The sequence below is a fragment of the Mycena indigotica genome, assembly GCF_014461135.1.
Source record: "Mycena indigotica strain 171206Taipei chromosome Unknown Mind.scaff0001, whole genome shotgun sequence".
NCBI lineage: Eukaryota > Fungi > Basidiomycota > Agaricomycetes > Agaricales > Mycenaceae > Mycena > Mycena indigotica.
In genome coordinates, this window is record NW_023503000.1 from 5649851 (window position 1) to 5667554 (window position 17704).

At 50.3% G+C, this 17704-nt stretch overlaps 2 protein-coding genes across 2 annotated transcripts; one reads left to right on the forward strand and one right to left on the reverse strand.

Moving 5' to 3' along the window:
- Positions 1-5515: 5515 nt before the first annotated feature.
- Positions 5516-6041, forward strand: MIND_00158700 (HNHc domain-containing protein; the record flags this gene model as incomplete). The annotated part of the gene is made up of 2 exons (XM_037358512.1): positions 5516-5680; positions 5730-6041. 2 exons carry the CDS (start codon positions 5516-5518, stop codon positions 6039-6041), a joined length of 477 nt encoding a protein of 158 aa, XP_037226422.1.
- Positions 6042-6167: 126 nt separating this feature from the next.
- MIND_00158800 (Cytochrome P450) lies at positions 6168-8623 on the reverse strand (the record flags this gene model as incomplete). The annotated part of the gene is made up of 13 exons (XM_037358513.1): positions 6168-6512; positions 6553-6667; positions 6719-6859; positions 6910-6935; positions 6983-7133; positions 7184-7231; positions 7280-7576; positions 7625-7703; positions 7754-7805; positions 7955-8049; positions 8099-8234; positions 8289-8348; positions 8405-8623. 13 exons carry the CDS (start codon positions 8621-8623, stop codon positions 6168-6170), a joined length of 1764 nt encoding a protein of 587 aa, XP_037226423.1.
- Positions 8624-17704: the final 9081 nt, after the last annotated feature.

Below are 17704 nucleotides of genomic sequence, written 5' to 3' on the forward strand. Positions count from 1 at the left end.
CTTATCGAAAGCCATATCCGCACATCTAAGACACGGTATCAACGGATCGTGTCTGTGGACATGTCCCAGATAAGATGCTTCTATTTCCGCTCTACGCTCTTCGTCTTGACCTTCGTCTTCCCTATTTTCCTCTGCTACAACTCGGGTTTCCACCACATATTTCTCCGTTTTTGAATCTGAAGACCTTTCTCTAACGAAATCCTGCAACAGCTCCTTTGCTTTCTGGTCCTTCCGCATCGCTTTGGAGTCCATACTTGCTGTTAAGTACGCCATTCGTAATTCATCATCCGAGAAACAACGCCCATCCTCAGGTTCCATATACCCTTCCACTCTCAACTCTCCAGACTCGTCCACTCCTACCCTAATACACAGTTCCTCGCCTCCCCAGTCCTCCACTAGTTCCTGGACGAGCTCTGAAAATCCGACTCCGCTTCGACTTTAACTCGATGGTCTCGGTTCTCCTTTTGCCCTGGCGATTCTTTCTGCGCATTCTCAATCCTCTTCGAATTGGTTGTCGATGAAAACGTTCCCGCTTGGGTTGGAATGACACATCGTCGCTCCTTGTTAGGGTCGCGAATGGTGAGCATTTGATTCCCATTTCCAAAGTTTTCCAATTTTGACTCGGTAACGATGTCGAACGGTCGTCCCAACAACACCTCATACGCTACTTGGTCGATAACGTGGACTTGCAGATACACGGGTATGTCCCCAAACAAGAAACAAACGTTCCGCTAATCCAGCCGACTTCTTCAGTTGCCGGTTCGCTCTGCATGTAGATTTGCAGATCTGGATCCCAAGGGATTCCCAACCGCTCAGCTACCGATAACGCCATCGAGACTATCTGAGAGCCACTGTCTATAACGCATTCCACATGTTCCCTTGCTGCGATTAACGGCCATACAACTCGTAACGACGCAGAGTCCTTTCCCGAAAACACTTGTTTAGGCGGTTCTCCTGGGGATAACGGCGACATACTGCAGATAAGGGTCGGTGCTAACATAACACCCTTCCTTTATCCCGTATTGACGATCTTCCTCAGTCGAGATATAGAACGAATCAACCATTGGTAGTTCATCTATATCCACAGCATCATTTTGGAGTCGAGCTCGACACCCTCGTCCTCCATGAATGGATATTCCGATCCTTCGTCAAGTTTTCCGTTAAGTAACACTGGCTTTATCGGTTGCCTCGTTCGATTCGTTGACTTCCTCATAGCTTTGGCATATTCTGGCGGCGAGATCAAATCGCCCACGGTAATATCGTGTATACGACTGTACTCTCCGTTTTCTCAACAATACGCTTAATAATATTTGGGTCATCGAACTTGGTAGCCAATTTATACGCCCGTTCCTCGCCGTTCTTGCGTTTCCCGTTTTCGCCCTGGAGATTCCGAATGAGGAGCCATCCTCGCTGCGTATTCAAATTTCTCATCTTCCGAGTCTTCTCCTCTGAAACGCGCCTTTCGTCTCTTCTTCGGCACATCCTCTTTTTCCAACACTTCGGGTTCTGTTTCTTCTCCACTATCCGATTCGACTCCTCCTCCAGTTCTCTTCGGTCCTGCCTCCGTTTTGACGTTTCCTTCGCAACTTTAGATCGGTTCTCAAGAGACTTCGTTGCCTCGGAAGCCTTCTTTCGTTTGCTTCCGGTCTCCATCCTCGAACTATCTAAAAATTTTGGTTTTCCGCCAGCCGAGTTGTCTTTCTGCGAACGTGTGTTTGCGTACTGTGACTCCATCGACTGTCCTCCCGATTGCGAACCCGACCCCGGCGAATTCTGCATTGCCTGGACCATGTTATACATCGTCAAGAACTGTTGAAAGTTCGAATCCCCTGCCCGGCAAGCCCGGTTGAACGGGCGCTTGAATGAAGGAAGGATAAGCTTTCGTTCCCAACTCCACTCTCCCCCATTCGCTGCTGCGTTCTTCCACCACTTCCGTTTTGCACCATGGGTTCCCGTTGAAGGATCTGTGGATAGGTCTGCACTGGTGCTTGAGGACTTGAAAAACGCTGCTGTTGGCCACCAGTCGACATGCTATTGGCTTGCACTTGCTTCGCCATAGCCGCCATCTGGGCCCGTAACGAACGGATTTCGTCTTCGCTTGTGTCATACAAGAGATTGTATTGCTCGTTCGGAGTATACTCGTTGAAGAACGACGATTGATAGTTCACTTGCGCGTTCCCAGTCGTTCCAGCTCCTCCTCCCTTGCTATACCAATCCAACACTCGTTGATAACGTGACACGTTCTCAGGATACTTGGGGATATAATATCCACCAGGTAATCGCAAACCCCCATTCTCCATAACGATCTTTCCTTGGTCCAATAACGCCCTCTTTTTCGGACAATCCCGCACCATATGCCCAGTCTCTTCGCAGAAATGACACTGTTCATTTCCTTGCATTCCACCATAGTTTCGCTCTCTCCACCCTGGCGATATTCTCGTTGAGGCTGCCCTTGGTGCTGGTGAGTCGCTGTTTCCTTCGATCTAGACTCAGTTGCTACATGCATCTGCTTCATAGTCTCAATCAACTGCTTATCCCCGCACGGCCATGACGTCCTTTAACGCATTTATTTCCAGCGCAAAACTCTCCATTTGGTCTCTAAACTCCGACTTGACCCTCGTATCCGAGGTTAACGGTCCTCCACTGAGATTCGACATCGAGATCGATGGTTTAGCATCATCCCTCGATACCGCATCCGCTTCTCTGCCCGACCAGTTGTTCGCAAGCCATGCCACCACCTTGAGAACCTCCTTGTAGCTCCAACGATCCCCTCTACGAGTGTTTGCTGCGTTCTGATTTGCATTTGCGTTTGGCCCTAGAATATTCGCGATATTTGGCTGGTTCAGCGCCGCTTCGACTGCTGACGCGAAATCGCTACGCAACGTATTCAAGATCAAGGACACCAACTCTTTGTTCGTGACCAACGAGGGAGGCAGGAGTAGTTTCTCTGCTTCTGGTACGAAGAACGCACAAAAACGAGTAACCAACCCCAAATCCTCTCGACTCGCCCCCTTGGCTTCCGCGCAAATCTCTCTCAAACGCCTCCTCGACCCTTCGTTCACCTCATCCAACTCTGGATACATCGACTTTATCGCCGTTTTCCACTCTTGAACGTTCCTCCTCCATATGGCGTCAAGTTCTTCCACGCTTCCTTCACATATCGAGTATCCAAATACCGCAACACCGTCTCCTTCTTTTCCGCCGCTTCAGTAATACTTGCCTGGTCGATAATGCGATCGCATTCGTCTAGGAATTTCTCCAACTTGCCAGGAGTCTTCCCATCGAAACTTCGGACGACCCGAATCCCAGGTTTCCGGTACCTTAAAACGCGCAGCCGCTCCTCCCAGACCTCCATTATTTACGTTTCCGTTATCCCCCATGTTGTTGTTTTGTTCAATCGGTTGTTCGTTAATCCGATTTGTGTTGTGTTCACCTTCAGATAGGTCCGTTAAAGGCGAAGATGGTGTCGACGATTGCTGTTCTTCTTCGACTGTAGTGTTCCTTTCGGTTGTTTTGCGCTTTGTAGCTGGTTTTGTTGGTAAGCGCTTTTTGCTCGATGCTTGAATCGGTTTTCGCGACGAAGATGCTTGAGGTTTCGTCGATTTTTGTGGTGCTTCTCTGTTCCGAGCTCCTTGTGAGTTGAGCGTGGTTCTCGGTGTTGGTTTCTTCGTTAATTTGGGAACGAAAAGTGGTGTTGGTCGCAGTTCTCCAACGCCTCTTAACAATCCAGGGAAGTCGTTTGGTTGGGAATCAGTGAGATCTTTCTGTTTCCCTTTTGGTGGAATTTTGTTCTTTGATCCAAGCGTGTGGGCGCTTGCTTGTCTTCTTTCTTGTCACAGCTGTTTTTGCACTAAACAGAGTTCTTTGCAATATAACACTCGATCACCCCTCGCGGTGGGCTCCAGATGATGAGGGTGGATGACGGGTGGGGAGACCGGAGATGAGACCGACACTACACAACTAAAACTCAACAACAAAACAACAAATAGTCGTTCTGTCTGAGCGATAACCGTATAACACCGTTCCAAACGTCCAACAACCACCAATAACCGTCTCCTAATACGAGTGCAGAACCCTGGGAACAGAGCCTGTACACGGGTGTGCAAGGTTGTAGGGTAGATCGAATGAAATCTTGTTAAAGATTTGTTTTGTGGTTGTCCTTAAGCGTACTATCGACGAAATCCAGCAATAGGAAAGCGCCAATACGATGCCCAGAACCGTTTATACTCGTTTGGATCAGGAACTAACTGCCTTAAACCCAAGGAGTCGTCTCAAGTCAGGAACTAACTGCCTTAAACTCTCGACCGCCAACCGAAACCAAGTATACGCCAACCGAAACTCTCTTATACGGCAACCGGAACCCTCAACTCTTTGATCACAACGCCTTTTTACTTGAATGAAAGAGCTAGCAGGATGATATTGACAAGCTAGATCCCCAGATGCACCTAGTAACGCGGGGCAATCCGTGAATCGCTCAAATACAGGACAGAGATATAAATACTAAAACAGAAAATGATAAGATCAGGTAAATCGCCACAACAGAATGATGGTCCATGTGCATAATTTGTAAGGTATCGTTTCGCCATAAGGCCCAGAGTCGAAAATCCAGGTCTAGATGACCGGTAGCGCGTGTTTGGTGTCAATGACCTTTGTAAATCCTCCTTTATTGCGACCGTCTATGCGTTTTTGTGAACGGTCCGCTAACTGTTGTTGTTATCGTCGTGTTGCTCCACTTCCTAGCTTTCCATCGATATCCATGACTTGAGGTTAACCGCCAGACACCGTTAGGCAAATCTCTTAACGAGATAATCGCAATCTGTTGTCAAGTTGTTTGGTTGGACGGTTGCGGGTTAAGGTCGCCGCGATCTACAGCCAAGCCCTCGTTTCCACTGAGTCATGCTTCCCGTTTAACCGCACCTCCACATGTCCTTATCCTTGCGTAAGTTCCGAAACCGCGTTCCAATGCTGTCAGGGACTGATCCGTTCGAAGCCTGGTTGAACCGTCGTTGGAGCGTTCTGAGTTCGAGTCCCAGCGCGTGCCAGACCGAATATGCCTTTTGGTTTACACTCCCTTTTGGTATATATATAGGATTGGATGGATCCTCTATGTTGGTTGGGCTCTGCTGTTGTTTTTGGTTGTTGTAAGAGTCGTTCTGAACGGCCAGTTGCTATCAACAACGGTCGAATCGAAACGCCTCTTCGCAGATATCTCCCTAACTGGCCATTCGGGACTCATGCCAGTTCCTAGACGTGCGCTGTAACCATGAAACGAACAAAAATAGTGGTTTCCTATGTGTGTTCCAGAATGCGGCTTATCACCGGAGCTCCTTGATCAACTTGAAAGTGGCAAATTAGGGCCCTTCCACGTGAACGTGGTGGAGACTTGCCACATCCTCAACAATGTCATCCTCGAAAACGTCCAACCAGGTAATGTCATTGAAATCTGTTGTATCCTGTGGCCAATTGCAAGGAAGATAGCGGAGCAACTACCTTGACTATTCTTCGCAATTTCGGTATGGGAACACTGGTATCTGTTCTAATCGATGAAGCCCAAGCAAAGGACGACAAAGCCTCATCTTCTGGAGTTCACGACCTTCGCAATATCATCACACTCGAGTCCAGCGCCCATAACCTCTTTGAAAAACTGAGAATGACTTTCGAACCGGTTCCGGACAGCGAGGTCGGTCAACTCCATCGTCCTGTTGCACGATTCCAATACTCCATTCTAGAACACCTACAACATCAAGTTTATGCACGCATATCATATCCTCCCTACCGCGAAGCAGACGATCACATTCGAGAATTGGGCTCCTACCCACAAGATCGCTCATGCCAACACAAAACTACCTTTGCCAGACCCTCGCCTCCTCAGCCTGCATTGCGCTTGTGCCCACGTTGCCCACTTATCAGGTGCAGGAGAAATGTTGGATAGGGTGCTTGATCGTGATGACTACGAAGACATTGGTGTTCTGGCAGAGGATGGTGGTTCGATGGATGTACTTCTCAGCGCACTGATTCCACTCGTGGCAGCACGAGCTTAATCGAGTGCCTCATGCTCATCGACGATAGACAACGACAAACAGGATAGCATATTGGTGCTGTTCTGAACTGATAATTTCTTCTTGGTCAATGACGGTACACTTGACTATACTGCCAGATACTCTACCCTACGTCTTGAATACGAAGCACTGTTCTACGGCGTCGATTGGGGCCACCTGGAGGGGCATGTGTGGGCCGACTTTACCGGGGAGCATCGGAAGCATAACCAGCGATGCTTGTCGGCGAAGTTGTTGGGCAGTGGCGGGGTCCATGGTGAACGCAAAGTTTTTGACCAGTTCCACAAGGAAGGATTGATACTCGTAGATCCTGTCGTGGTCACTTTCAGTTGCAACACAATAGAGTGCGGAGGGCCTACGCCAAACGGTAACCTGTAAGTGCGATGTTAGAACACGGAACACGGATAAACCATGAGTAGACCTATGCATGCTCGATGTCCACTTCCGAAGGTCATCCTGAACGAAGGGGGTTAAAACTTGTTGACATATCACGGACAAAAACCAAGTACAGGTTGCCATAGACACCAAGCGGAGCGAGCGGCTTAACGGTGTCGTCTAACCAACGTTCGGGGTTGAAATGGCCTGCATCTGCGCCAAAGATCTGGGTATTTCTATCGCTCAGGCTCCGATGAGGAAAGAAAATTTCAAGGGTTGGCACTCACCGATTGTACGCCGCCACAGAAACTACGATGACCTGATGCTTTCGAATAGGAAGTTCTGTGAGTATTTTTCCGGACCTAGTGGTGATGGGGTTTGAGAGCGGGAGGACCTCGTCTCGCGCGGCTTCGCGGGTGTTGTTGTACCTGGGTTGGCCTCGAATCCAAGTTCCAGTAATCAAAATAGACGAACGAACGCGACTGGGTGGTATCGAAGCGTTTCCTAACAACGAATAAAAACGACGGGTATTCCTCGACTAGTAAACGAACCTTCATGACCGCAATAGTGTAGGGCATGGCCTCGAAGTCTGACCAGGTAAACTGCGTTTCTCCCCGTTCGCGAATTGCGCGTTCCGTGGCTTGGATTTCAGCTCTTAGTTTGTTCTGGACATCTCGATGTTGCGTCAGTTCAAACAACGTCCTGCAAGATCGAATCAGCTGTTTTACCAATAAAAAAACGCCTGTGCATACCAGGACAATGTCACCGCCGTCGTCTCCTGTCCCGCTTGCATTATAGTCCTGCGTTGGTCTTAATGTAAACACGCAGCCACGATAACTCAGCCTTACTGCATCTGGGCCAGCATTTCGTCCTCGGTCAGACTTGTCCGGGGGTTCTCGGAGAGATTCGCCTTGACCAAGAGACTCATGATGTCGCGTTTCCGCTTCCCTGCAGCGATCTCCTCAGATTTCGCGGCAACGAGTTCCCGCGCCAGATCGGTTGCAATTTTTTCAACACGGCGACTGTTGCGGAGGCCTGCGGTGGGTGCGTGATGCATGTAGAGCCTCATAAGCCACGCCGGGAGTAATTCCAGAAGGCCGAATATAAAGATAGTTTTCTTGGTTGGGGGAGTGTACATTTGTGGACTAAAAAAGACTCTATTCAGTGGCAAATAAGAAGCCGGGTGCACTTACAGGACGCTGTTCAGGGCCGTAGAAAGAGGATGCTCGCTGTTCAAGTTGTCTGTGGTCCCGAAGCGATAGTCGAAAGCCACTAAGCAGAATTGACCAAAATGTCTCAACGAAAGGCGGCACAATGCTTACCCTCGCCGATGGCATCGAAGAAGAAGCCGCGTAAAATAGCTGGGAGTGTTGACTAAGAGTGAGCCTTTTGCGCCGATGCTTTCTTTCCAGGCCCTTGAAAGCTTGTGTCGCTTCAGAGCCGGCCAATATCCGGGTTCAAGTAGGAGATTACCTGCTATTGACGGTAAGTCGGGCGTAGCGTGGTGTACCGTTGGAGCTCACAGAGGCATACGACAAAAAGATCGGAATATAGGACCGGGCATCCATGGTACCAAATGCAGGCGAGTTGATTCGTCGCTGTCGTTTGTGCGCTTCTCCTGGAGTCACCGGTTCAACCGCGGAACTCTTCTTGCTCAGTGCACTCACCCTCGACATAACTGAGGCCTGGTCCGGTGAACACTCGACTGAGTTCCGCTCTGAGTTCCTGCTTGCGGATATTGTAGCTGGCCAAATGGTGGATGTGGTGGATGGCTTTGGGGTCAGCGACAAAGAGTCGTTCGGTCTAGAGTCAGTCAATCAGCCAGGTCGATTAATACGGAATGCAAAGCCTTGATACCCCCAAAATTCCCTTGACTCGATATACGTCGCCATATTGGGCGGCCCACTTGAATTCGGCCTAAGAATGGCTCTTAGCCTCTGCATGCATAGCGAGAACAACGAGTTTGAGCTTACCACTCCAACCTGGCCCTGTTGGAATTCTGGAAGAGAACCTGGAGCTCGGGGTGAGCAAACTAATGCCTGAGGAGCAGCTGATGTGGTACCAAGCAGAAAGGACTCGGGTTGGGGTCCAGGTAGGTCTGATATCGAAGGGCTCAGTCTGCGTCGATAGACGAGATAGCCTAGGATAATAAGGATTATGATGGGAAGCGCAAAGGTCGGTGGGTCAGGCATAATCTTACCCAATTCGTATGCTGCGACCTCTTTTATCGTGTCCACTGTCGTCAGAGGTGATCGGCGACCTCGTAGAAAAAATAGATTGCACCCCTAAGAAGAAGTCTCTGCCAACCTGAGAATGCGGCCAGGTACGTGGTCTTCCAGCGTCAAGTATGAAGCCTCGTGAATGTGAGAAGAACCCTTTCCAGAATTAGAACCTCGCAAGAACGGCCTTCGGCGCGACATCGACTGTACTCATTTCGGGTCCTCTCGAGCCTGCACCCCATTTCTTCTCTTCTCCACGCACTATCTCCCGCCAGACACTCATGTGTCGTTGGCCCCTCTCAAGGTGTTGCGTTTGCCCATCTCCTCTCACCGTCGTTTCGGGCCAAACACGGCTAGTGATTTTGCGCTATTTGTCGGAGGCCGAGGCGAGAAGGCTGCATGAAGTTGGCATGAAGACGAATATCGACGGATAGTGAGTGGGACGTGATGCCATAATATGTGACGCTATGTGACATGATCCGGCTCCGGCCCGATCTCCTATGGAAAAATGAGCTGATCTTGGGCTGATCTAACATGACAAGTTATAAACTTGCCACTTGTACAATATCTTGCTCATATACTATATGGCTAATGTCTCCCAACATGCGAGTCTAAAGAACAACTTGAAGTATGTACTACTCCATGGACAAAAAGGAGTATACTAATAGGAAAAATTAAGGACTACCCTCGAAGGTTGCTGGTCGAGAAGGTGGATCTGGAGTCATCCGACACTTTTTACGGGCCTGCGATTCGTTATTTCCCGTGATCTTGTCCGAACCACGCTTCGGAGCCCAAGTGGTAGTATTTACACAAAATACCCTAGTAGTAGCCTGTGGCACGGTTTCAGAAAATACTAACTCTATGCTGCACACATGCTCTGTTAGACGATTTTCGTAATGTATACACCTTCTCAAATAGGTAGCTGGCCGGCACCCCGGGCCATTGTTTTTGATGATGCATTGATACTAGTGATGGTATGATCCTGTTGATGGACCGATAAAATTATTGATGCAGTAAAATATAATCATATATCCTGCTTAGGAAATTGATCTGCCCTACTAAAAAATTGATCTGCCTGACGGGGAAATTGATGGCCCTACTCAAAAAATGATGTACCCTCCTAGAAAATTGATCGGCCCTACAAGAAAGTTGATGGCTCTATGGAAAAATTGATGTAACTACTAAAGAATTGATCTGCCTGACTGGTTAATTGATGGCCCTACTAGAAAATTGATCGGCCCTACAAGAATATTGATGGCTCTATGGAAAAATTGATGTAACTACTAAAAAATTGATCTGTCTGACTGGTTAATTGATGGCCCTACTTAAAAATTGATGTACCCTCCTAGAAAATTGATCGGCCCTATAAGAACATTGATGGCCCTACTAAAAATTGATCGGCCCCACTATACTAGACAATTGATGTTCTTATCAAATAATTGATCAATATTTGATGCAGCTAGCCAAATACAATTCATGTATTAATTTCAACAGAATTTTCCTATCCAGGCTTATTAAATATAAATTAAAGATATTTTCACTCAAATATGATGGCATCAGTTCTATCTTACTATTAGTTATCAGGTAGAATTTGCAACTGTTGATGTGATTATATTTATAATTGGTATTAGATTTTATTGATGGCATCATTGCAATAAACCTCACTCACTTTGAGCTCACCATCCAAACAGATAGATGTATTGTCTTATAGGTCATATTTATGCTTTGATTGATGCCATCATTTAGTTTCTTTGTCTGCCCTTAATCCGAGAATATTTTCTTTGTCCTCCTAAATCATGACTTATCAGTTGATTTACTAAGCAATTAATTGATGGCAGCACTGCTGTGTTATTTTTCACAAGTCTTCTGCAGTCTTTGTGTGTCATTGTCAACTTAACCTTCTCCATTCACGTTCAGGTCATCAAAAGATTTTATACAACGATAATATGTACCAAGTCCAACTAGTTATCGAAAGTCCGCAGGATTATTCATCTAATATAGCAATAGCAAGTCCATTCAGTACCCACTCAACGTCCTCCACAGCCTCCAACCAGTCCGCCGAGTATTCCCCGCCTTCCTTCTCCTTGCAGCCCCACCAGGTAAAGAGCGGCGACGAACGTGCTGATCCCATTGTGACCCGGAACGACCAGTTTCTCCCATTCACCAACGGCAAGCTGGCTGGCGGCGCCGTCGCGAATGGGGCGGTCGCGCTTCGTCCTTCATTCGCCAGCGTGGTTGATTTATGATCCACCATTGCCACCACTGTTGCGCATAGGCTGGGACGTTCTTGACTGTGCACTTCCGCCGCGGTCGCAATTCGACGGTTCTGGATCCAATCGCTAACATGTCGGGGACGATGCTTCGTCAACAGCCCACCCAGCCCATTCTTCCAGCCATAGTTCCGTTCTGCCGCGACCAGGCACTTAACCATTGCGGTGAACTCTGTTCCCAGCGGGACCTTCGACACCTCCTCGATCACATGAGCCAGCCAAGCAGCGTCCTTGGCTATGGCCTTTTGAACGTCCAGGAGCGTGGCGTTGACGACCATCTCTATGTGGCCTGTAGGGGCATCCCCATCCCCCATAACAACATCTTCATCTGGCCCTGCGGCCAGTATCAGATGAGTCGGTGGCGAACCAGAGGGGGGTAGAGGTGGATCGGCCGGGCTGGATAAGGTGGCCGGCGCCGGTCCGGCAGTCGGAGCGGGAGCCGGTGCGGGAGCCGGTGCGGGGGCGGGAGCGGGAGCGGGAGCGGGAGCTAGAGCGCTGGCCCGCGTAACCCGAGGAGAAGGAGCCGGACCTGATGGCTTCCCCTTGGCAGGTTTTTTCGAGGTGCTGCCTGTCGGAGCTTCGTCTTCGACCAGCGACCGTTTAAGGTCCTTAACCGCTTGCTTCAGCCCCAAGGATTCCATCAACTTTTTGTTTCTGGCAATATTCGCTTCACGCTCGGCCATTGCTTTTCGCGCAGCCTTCACACCGTTGGGGTCATCGGCGGGGCGGCGGCGGCGGCGGCGGCGGCGGCGGCGGCGGCAGCAGCAGCTTCGGCGTCTTCGTCGTCGTCGTCGTCGTCGTCGTCGTCGTCGTCGTCGTCGTCGTCGTCGTCGTCGTCGTCGTCGTCGTCGTCGTCGTCGTCGTCGTCGTCGTCATCCTCATCATCCTCGTCCTCATCATCCTCGTTGTCCTTGTCGTCGATCGCTCCAAGGGCCTCTTGATCGCCATCTCCATTCATGGATATCAGGGAGAGCAATGATTCCTTCGTTACGGGCGCGGTTGTCGAGGTTTCGGAGTTGCTGTCGACGGGAATGAAGTCGAGGGGAGCTGTGATTTCCACGGCGTTGTTCGAAGGAGAAGCGACTTCGGGCTTTGGAGGAGGAGGAGGGACTTGATCCTCGCGGGGCAACGCAGCAGCCGTACATTGCGCAGAAGCTGTAAAAGAATTCAGAGAGCATTCAGAAGATGGTTATTGTTACTAACTGAAGGCCGTCTTCAGATAATCCTTCATTAGTCCCACAACTCCCGTCCCAAAACGTTCCTTGTGCCAATTGGGAAAGGAGACGGGAACGGTCGCTTGATTGACCCCATATGCCAAACTGCCACATTTGTTAGGAGAGGCGCACTTGTACTTAGTAGGGAAAAACTCACTGAACAGTGCGTAAGCTACCCCCATATTGTGGGATTGGCCCGCCCGGCCATGAAGAAGACATGTAATCCAGTCGCCTCGGCGATTCCCTTCATGATTCGTCGTAAGAATTGACCCAAGTTATCAATCGCACTATGAGCAAGGAAATTCAGTCTCATTCGCAAAGGCGACTTCGAAATATACGTACTTCTGGTAGTCCCGCGGCGTCTTGCCTGGCCAGGCACGAAGTTTCGCAGCGTATGCCTCCCGATTGGCGGCAGCCTCTGCTTTTAGCGCGAGCGCGGTACTCCTGCTGTCGTTCGAGAGGGAGCTCTTTGAACAGACGTCGAGCAACCTTGGCACGAAAGCCCGTCTTAGGGCCCTTCGTCGGCATCTCGCCTTCCTGAGCCCCGTTCTGCGCTGCCCACTCTCGCTGAACGGTCGGGTCGATGTCGGTCATATAAGACTCGTGCATCCATTGTTGATAGCCTTGTGCGCTTTCTTGGGGGGTGAACATTGGTGGCCATTGCAAGAAGCATATTCCAAATATCGTCGCTGCTGTTGCTATTGCTGCGACTACCGGCGCCTTCAATCCGATATAAGAGCCATCGACGGATTTTCTAAGAAGCAGTGTTAGTCATCCCGCCAAAACGTGCTCGCCAGAAGCCCACACTCACAGGTTTGCTCTTCTTCAAAAACGCCGCCTTCAGAGCTTGGTCCTCGTCGCTGAGCGTACTATCGTCGACCACCACCTCCGGCGTCCAATGTGGTAGAGGGAGTTGCGGCTGCTCGCCCTTCCGTAGATTGAAAGGCACGCAATACATGAATTCGTTGATGACGTTCTGGAAGTAATCCCTCTCCGCCCGTCCGGCCCTTTTGTCGTGCCAGCCGATAGCCTTCAACGTGTTTCCCAAGGACGTAGTCTTCGATGATACCCTTGGCCCACCCGACTTCGTTCTTCTTCTCAGCTGGGTCGACATGCTTGACGGCTCGTTTTCGCTTGGGCTTGCCTAGAACGATGTCTTTGGCGGTGTCGGTGAAGGAGGATTGAGCTTTGCGGACTTTGCTCGTAGCTTTGCTTCGCTCACGGCGCGGAGACGCGGGAACGTTGGCGGATTTCGAGCTGGACGCTGTCTTCTTCATGCCGACACCCTGCTCATTATTGTCAGCTCGTCGCTCGTTCTTTCCCTCCCGCTAGGCTGACTCACCAATATACGACGGCTGTTGTCACTGTTCTGGTTGACTCGAGAGGGATCAGGAGAACGAAGAAGAATGCGGGAGGGTGCAATTCGGGGCAACGTGACTTATCTTGGCTCCTGCTAGTGTCGGCGGTAATACTCCGAAGGTGAAAAAAGTTTTTTCGCTCTCCGGTGAGTCTTCCGGCATCACAAAATATTCACATGATTTAAGCGACGATAGCCCTTGCAAGTTATCATCAGCCTCATGCCTCCAGCCGCCTCAAACTCCCAGCCGTTTGTGCCTCGCGCCGCACCGCATCGCACCCTTCACTGGTCAGGTACGTTTCCCCATCGTGCGTGAATATCCCCATACTCATATGCGTGTAGCTCAACGCTGGTGAAGTTGTCGCGCTCTTGTATCCCCTTGACGAAGTCGAGCCGCGTCTGGTTGCTTGGCCCGTGGATACCCTCGATCGCGCCAAGTCCTTAGATCATGGTCTGCCTTACTTCGACCAGAATCCTGTGTCCTGCGCCTTCTGCCTCCGCCCCTATCAAGTCTTAGATGTCGGGCCGATCATCCTCCTCTTCACCTGCTTGCATCTCGATGACGACGCTGACATCGTGACCCCCAACGAGGCGATTAACGACATCCTTCTTCGCAATGACTCTGGTCACCGCTCCCCTCTAGGGAATGTCATTGCCTTGAAGCATCAGCGTCCAGCCGTCATGGAGAACATCGGCTCAGAACGGCGGCCCTCGAAAACCGATCTCTTCAGCATCAAGCATGTCAACATAAGTCGGTGACGACGTCGACCACATCGACCAGATGGTCATCGAGTGCGTAGACCATTTCCAGCGGCTAATGCGTCTGACTAAGTACCTTGCAGAGCATGTGGGCAGTTGTGGGATATTCACAACGAATGGACATACTTCGTGCCAGGCTATATCGCCGAGGGCCTGTTCGATTCCCATGGTCGGCGCATTTTCCCCAGCATCCCCAGCCCCCAAGCGCTGGCAAATGCGAGAGGCTCCTGATGTCGATTTCGGACTCCGTAAGCAGCATGTAGTAATATGATTTGACGAATGATAAATGATAACGATTGCTGTGTGTGACTGGTGTGACTTGACTGTTATCTCCTGCCTTCGCCGATGCCGCGCCAATCGTCTTCCGTCCACCTTGACCCCGACAGCGACAACGAAACCATCATCATCTACACAGATGACGAGCGCAATGAAGAGGAGTTTGCACGACGTCAGCGTAGAAAAGCCCGACGTCAGCGCCAGTACAAAAAGCAAGATCCAGTAACGTCGCTGCTCAAGGGTGTGGGCGAACTCCGCCTTGCAGGTGCGCTATCCCTCTTTTACTCACTCCCTCGCACTCATCAGTCCCACCAGATGATGCAGTCCCTGAGGCTTCCCTTCAACACCGCCCTCAATCAGGGCCAACCTCAGCAGGCAGGCTCGCCACCCCAGTGAAGACATCACCGCCCCGGCTATATGTTTACCACTCTCCCGCGGTCCCACGCACATTCACCTCTCATTGGCATCAGGCTGCGGCTGCTACCCAAGGAGTTGCTGGAGGCCACTCTCGAGCTCTCCGCAGAACGAAGCCCAAGAAACCAAAGTCGCAGGCCTACGCAGTTATCCGCGGCTCGGAAATCGGTGTCTGGGACAGATGGGACGGGCCAGATGGTGCCCGTATTCGAGTCGAGGGCTTTCGTTTCGCTCTGTTTAGTGGTTACACCAGTCGAACGGCTGCGCGCCAGGCTTTGGATTACAGTGTGAAGGCACAATGGACTTCGACTACAACGACCTTTGCCAAGACACCTGTCGCTCTCGATCTTATCCCTCGCCCTGTTCGCGACGAGCAAGATCTTGAAGGGCGGCCTCCCGTGGAAAGGGTGACTGGTGGTATGTTGTTTTTCGTCGGAGTCTATCCTGGCCTGTTTCCCACCAGGTCAGTCCTTCGCTGTCTACGCTGTCCTTCTAATCATATTGCCTTATAGTATCGAGTCATTGCTCAATGTATTGGGCGTCTCCAAGTCTTGGCACGATTCGTGGCCCACATATGCTGAGGCGAAAGCGGAGTTCGACGATGCCCTAGACCAAGGCACCACTTTCGCTCGATTACCTGCTTGACTCGCTGTAAATTGCCTGCTTGTATAGTCGACTGTTGTAGCGCATATCCAATTATATCGATTGTCCGTCTATTATGCAAAGTATGGATCAAATACAGGCAGCTAGTGGTGGTCCGTAGGGTGCGTTGAAGTTCCGCGCTCATCTTCTTCAGCCTCCAGCTCTTCGTGGAAGAGCTGCCGTTGGCGTCGTTGTGTCGCCTTCCGCTGACGCCGGTATTCTTCGTGAGCCAACTCCTCCAGCAATAGCTGGCGGTCTTGCGCCCTTTGCCGCCGTGATCCTTCCCGTTGTGCCCAGGCCTCCTCCCCATATTTGGCTCGATAAGCCCTGGTTGGAGGTTTATTAGGAACATACAAAAACAAAACCAAGTATGCACACACTCACCTGGCTCGCCGATCCCGATCATACTGTGCAATCTCTTGCAAATGCTTCTGCCGGTATCGTTGATTGGCCTCGCGAGTGCGCAAGCGGTCTTGCTCTCGCAGAGCGGGATCCAGTCTCCTTTTTGCACGGCGGTCAGCCATTCGCTGTCGTGCACGTTCTCGCACGTCATCTTGGTGGCTTTGTGAGACAAAGTGAGATTGAAAGCTTTCATGTCCAAGAATTCTATCCACGCACCTTTCACGATAAGATTTGGCCCGCAGCGCACCAGCGGTAGGGGCAGGAGCTAACACGGAGGACATAGTCGCGTTGAAAGGGAAAGAATGAGGAAAGACGAATGAATATGCGTTGGACCAATTTCGCTGGTTTCTGTCGACTTCGGAAGCGTTAACACTACGGACATTAATGTATTTTCCGCCCCAGAAAATGCCCAGAAAATTTGAAATTTTCTGAAGATTTTCTGAAGATTTTCCGAGGATTTTCTGTCACAGAAAATTTGGAATTTTCCATCAATCTTCTGAGAATCTTCTGGAAATTTTCCCGGGTCAGAAGATTTCTCATCTTCTGTCACAGAAAATTTTCAGAAAATGTCGCCCTCGGATCTGTGATCCGGCCAATGACATTTATTCCGGCATACACATTGCCTATCAAGGCAATCAGTCGGACTATAGTCCAGTCCAATCCTCCATTTATTGCACCTAAGTATAACATATTATACACAAGGTTTTTCACATGTATGCTATTCATAATTATCCTGCCCCATACACAGCCTTTGGCCCTCTTCTCCCACTCAGCAGCAGGGGAGTGGAAGCAAAGCGACATGCAACACGACATGCGCCCCTGAGCGCCAACACTGTTTTGCATCCACCTGAGTCATGCGGCCTGACATGGCTACAAATGCGTCAATGCTTGAACCATTTGCAAAGAAAATAGCATGTGGAACTTGAAGCAACTTGAGTGAACGAGAGTATTTCTCGGAAGCGACACTCGTCGAACTGGCACAGTTGTTTCTAGACTTGGCCAAGGGGAACAACGCCCGCCCAAAATGCTGATATTGAGTCTGAGAATCAGCATCGTCAGTCATTGATTTTGGGCTGCGTCACCATGCTGCCACAGAGTCACCTTTTCAGGTGTTAGTCATACAGCGGGGTGCAGCGTCTCGTTCTTGGCCTCGAATCTCAATTTACAAAGTTAGTAAAAATATTGCGAGAAAGCAGAAGCGCACCTATTGACGGCGCTTTGTAAACATAGGTGCGCAATACGAAGGGCTCTCGATCCATATTTGGCGCTAATTTCAGGAGGTTTGCCGCTGGAATTCGGCCAGACAACATGTTCCCAGCGGACATTTATGGCGGCTCACTCGGGTTTGCGATGGACGGCGCAATCGCGGCCAGGCTTCTAGCGTCAGTCGCTTCCAATGACTAATATTGCTACTTACCACTGCACGGAACGACCTGTTTCGCCCAAAACTCCTGTTATCCTTCAGTTTGTTGAGGATGCATCTTGTTGTCGTTATTGCTGACCAAGTTTTACAGGTCTTCGGCCGAGATTTGGCCAGGCGATGCCTTTGGGATAGACGTCGAAGACAGGGCGCTTGGCCTCGCAATTTACGTCGAGGATGGCGCGCTAGATGGCGCATTTGCCGCAGGAGATTGGAAACACTGCTGGGGTCAGTCCCAGCGTTGCTTGCTTCTAATATCCCCACTTACCAAGAAACAGAAGGTCTTGTTTCGCCCACAGC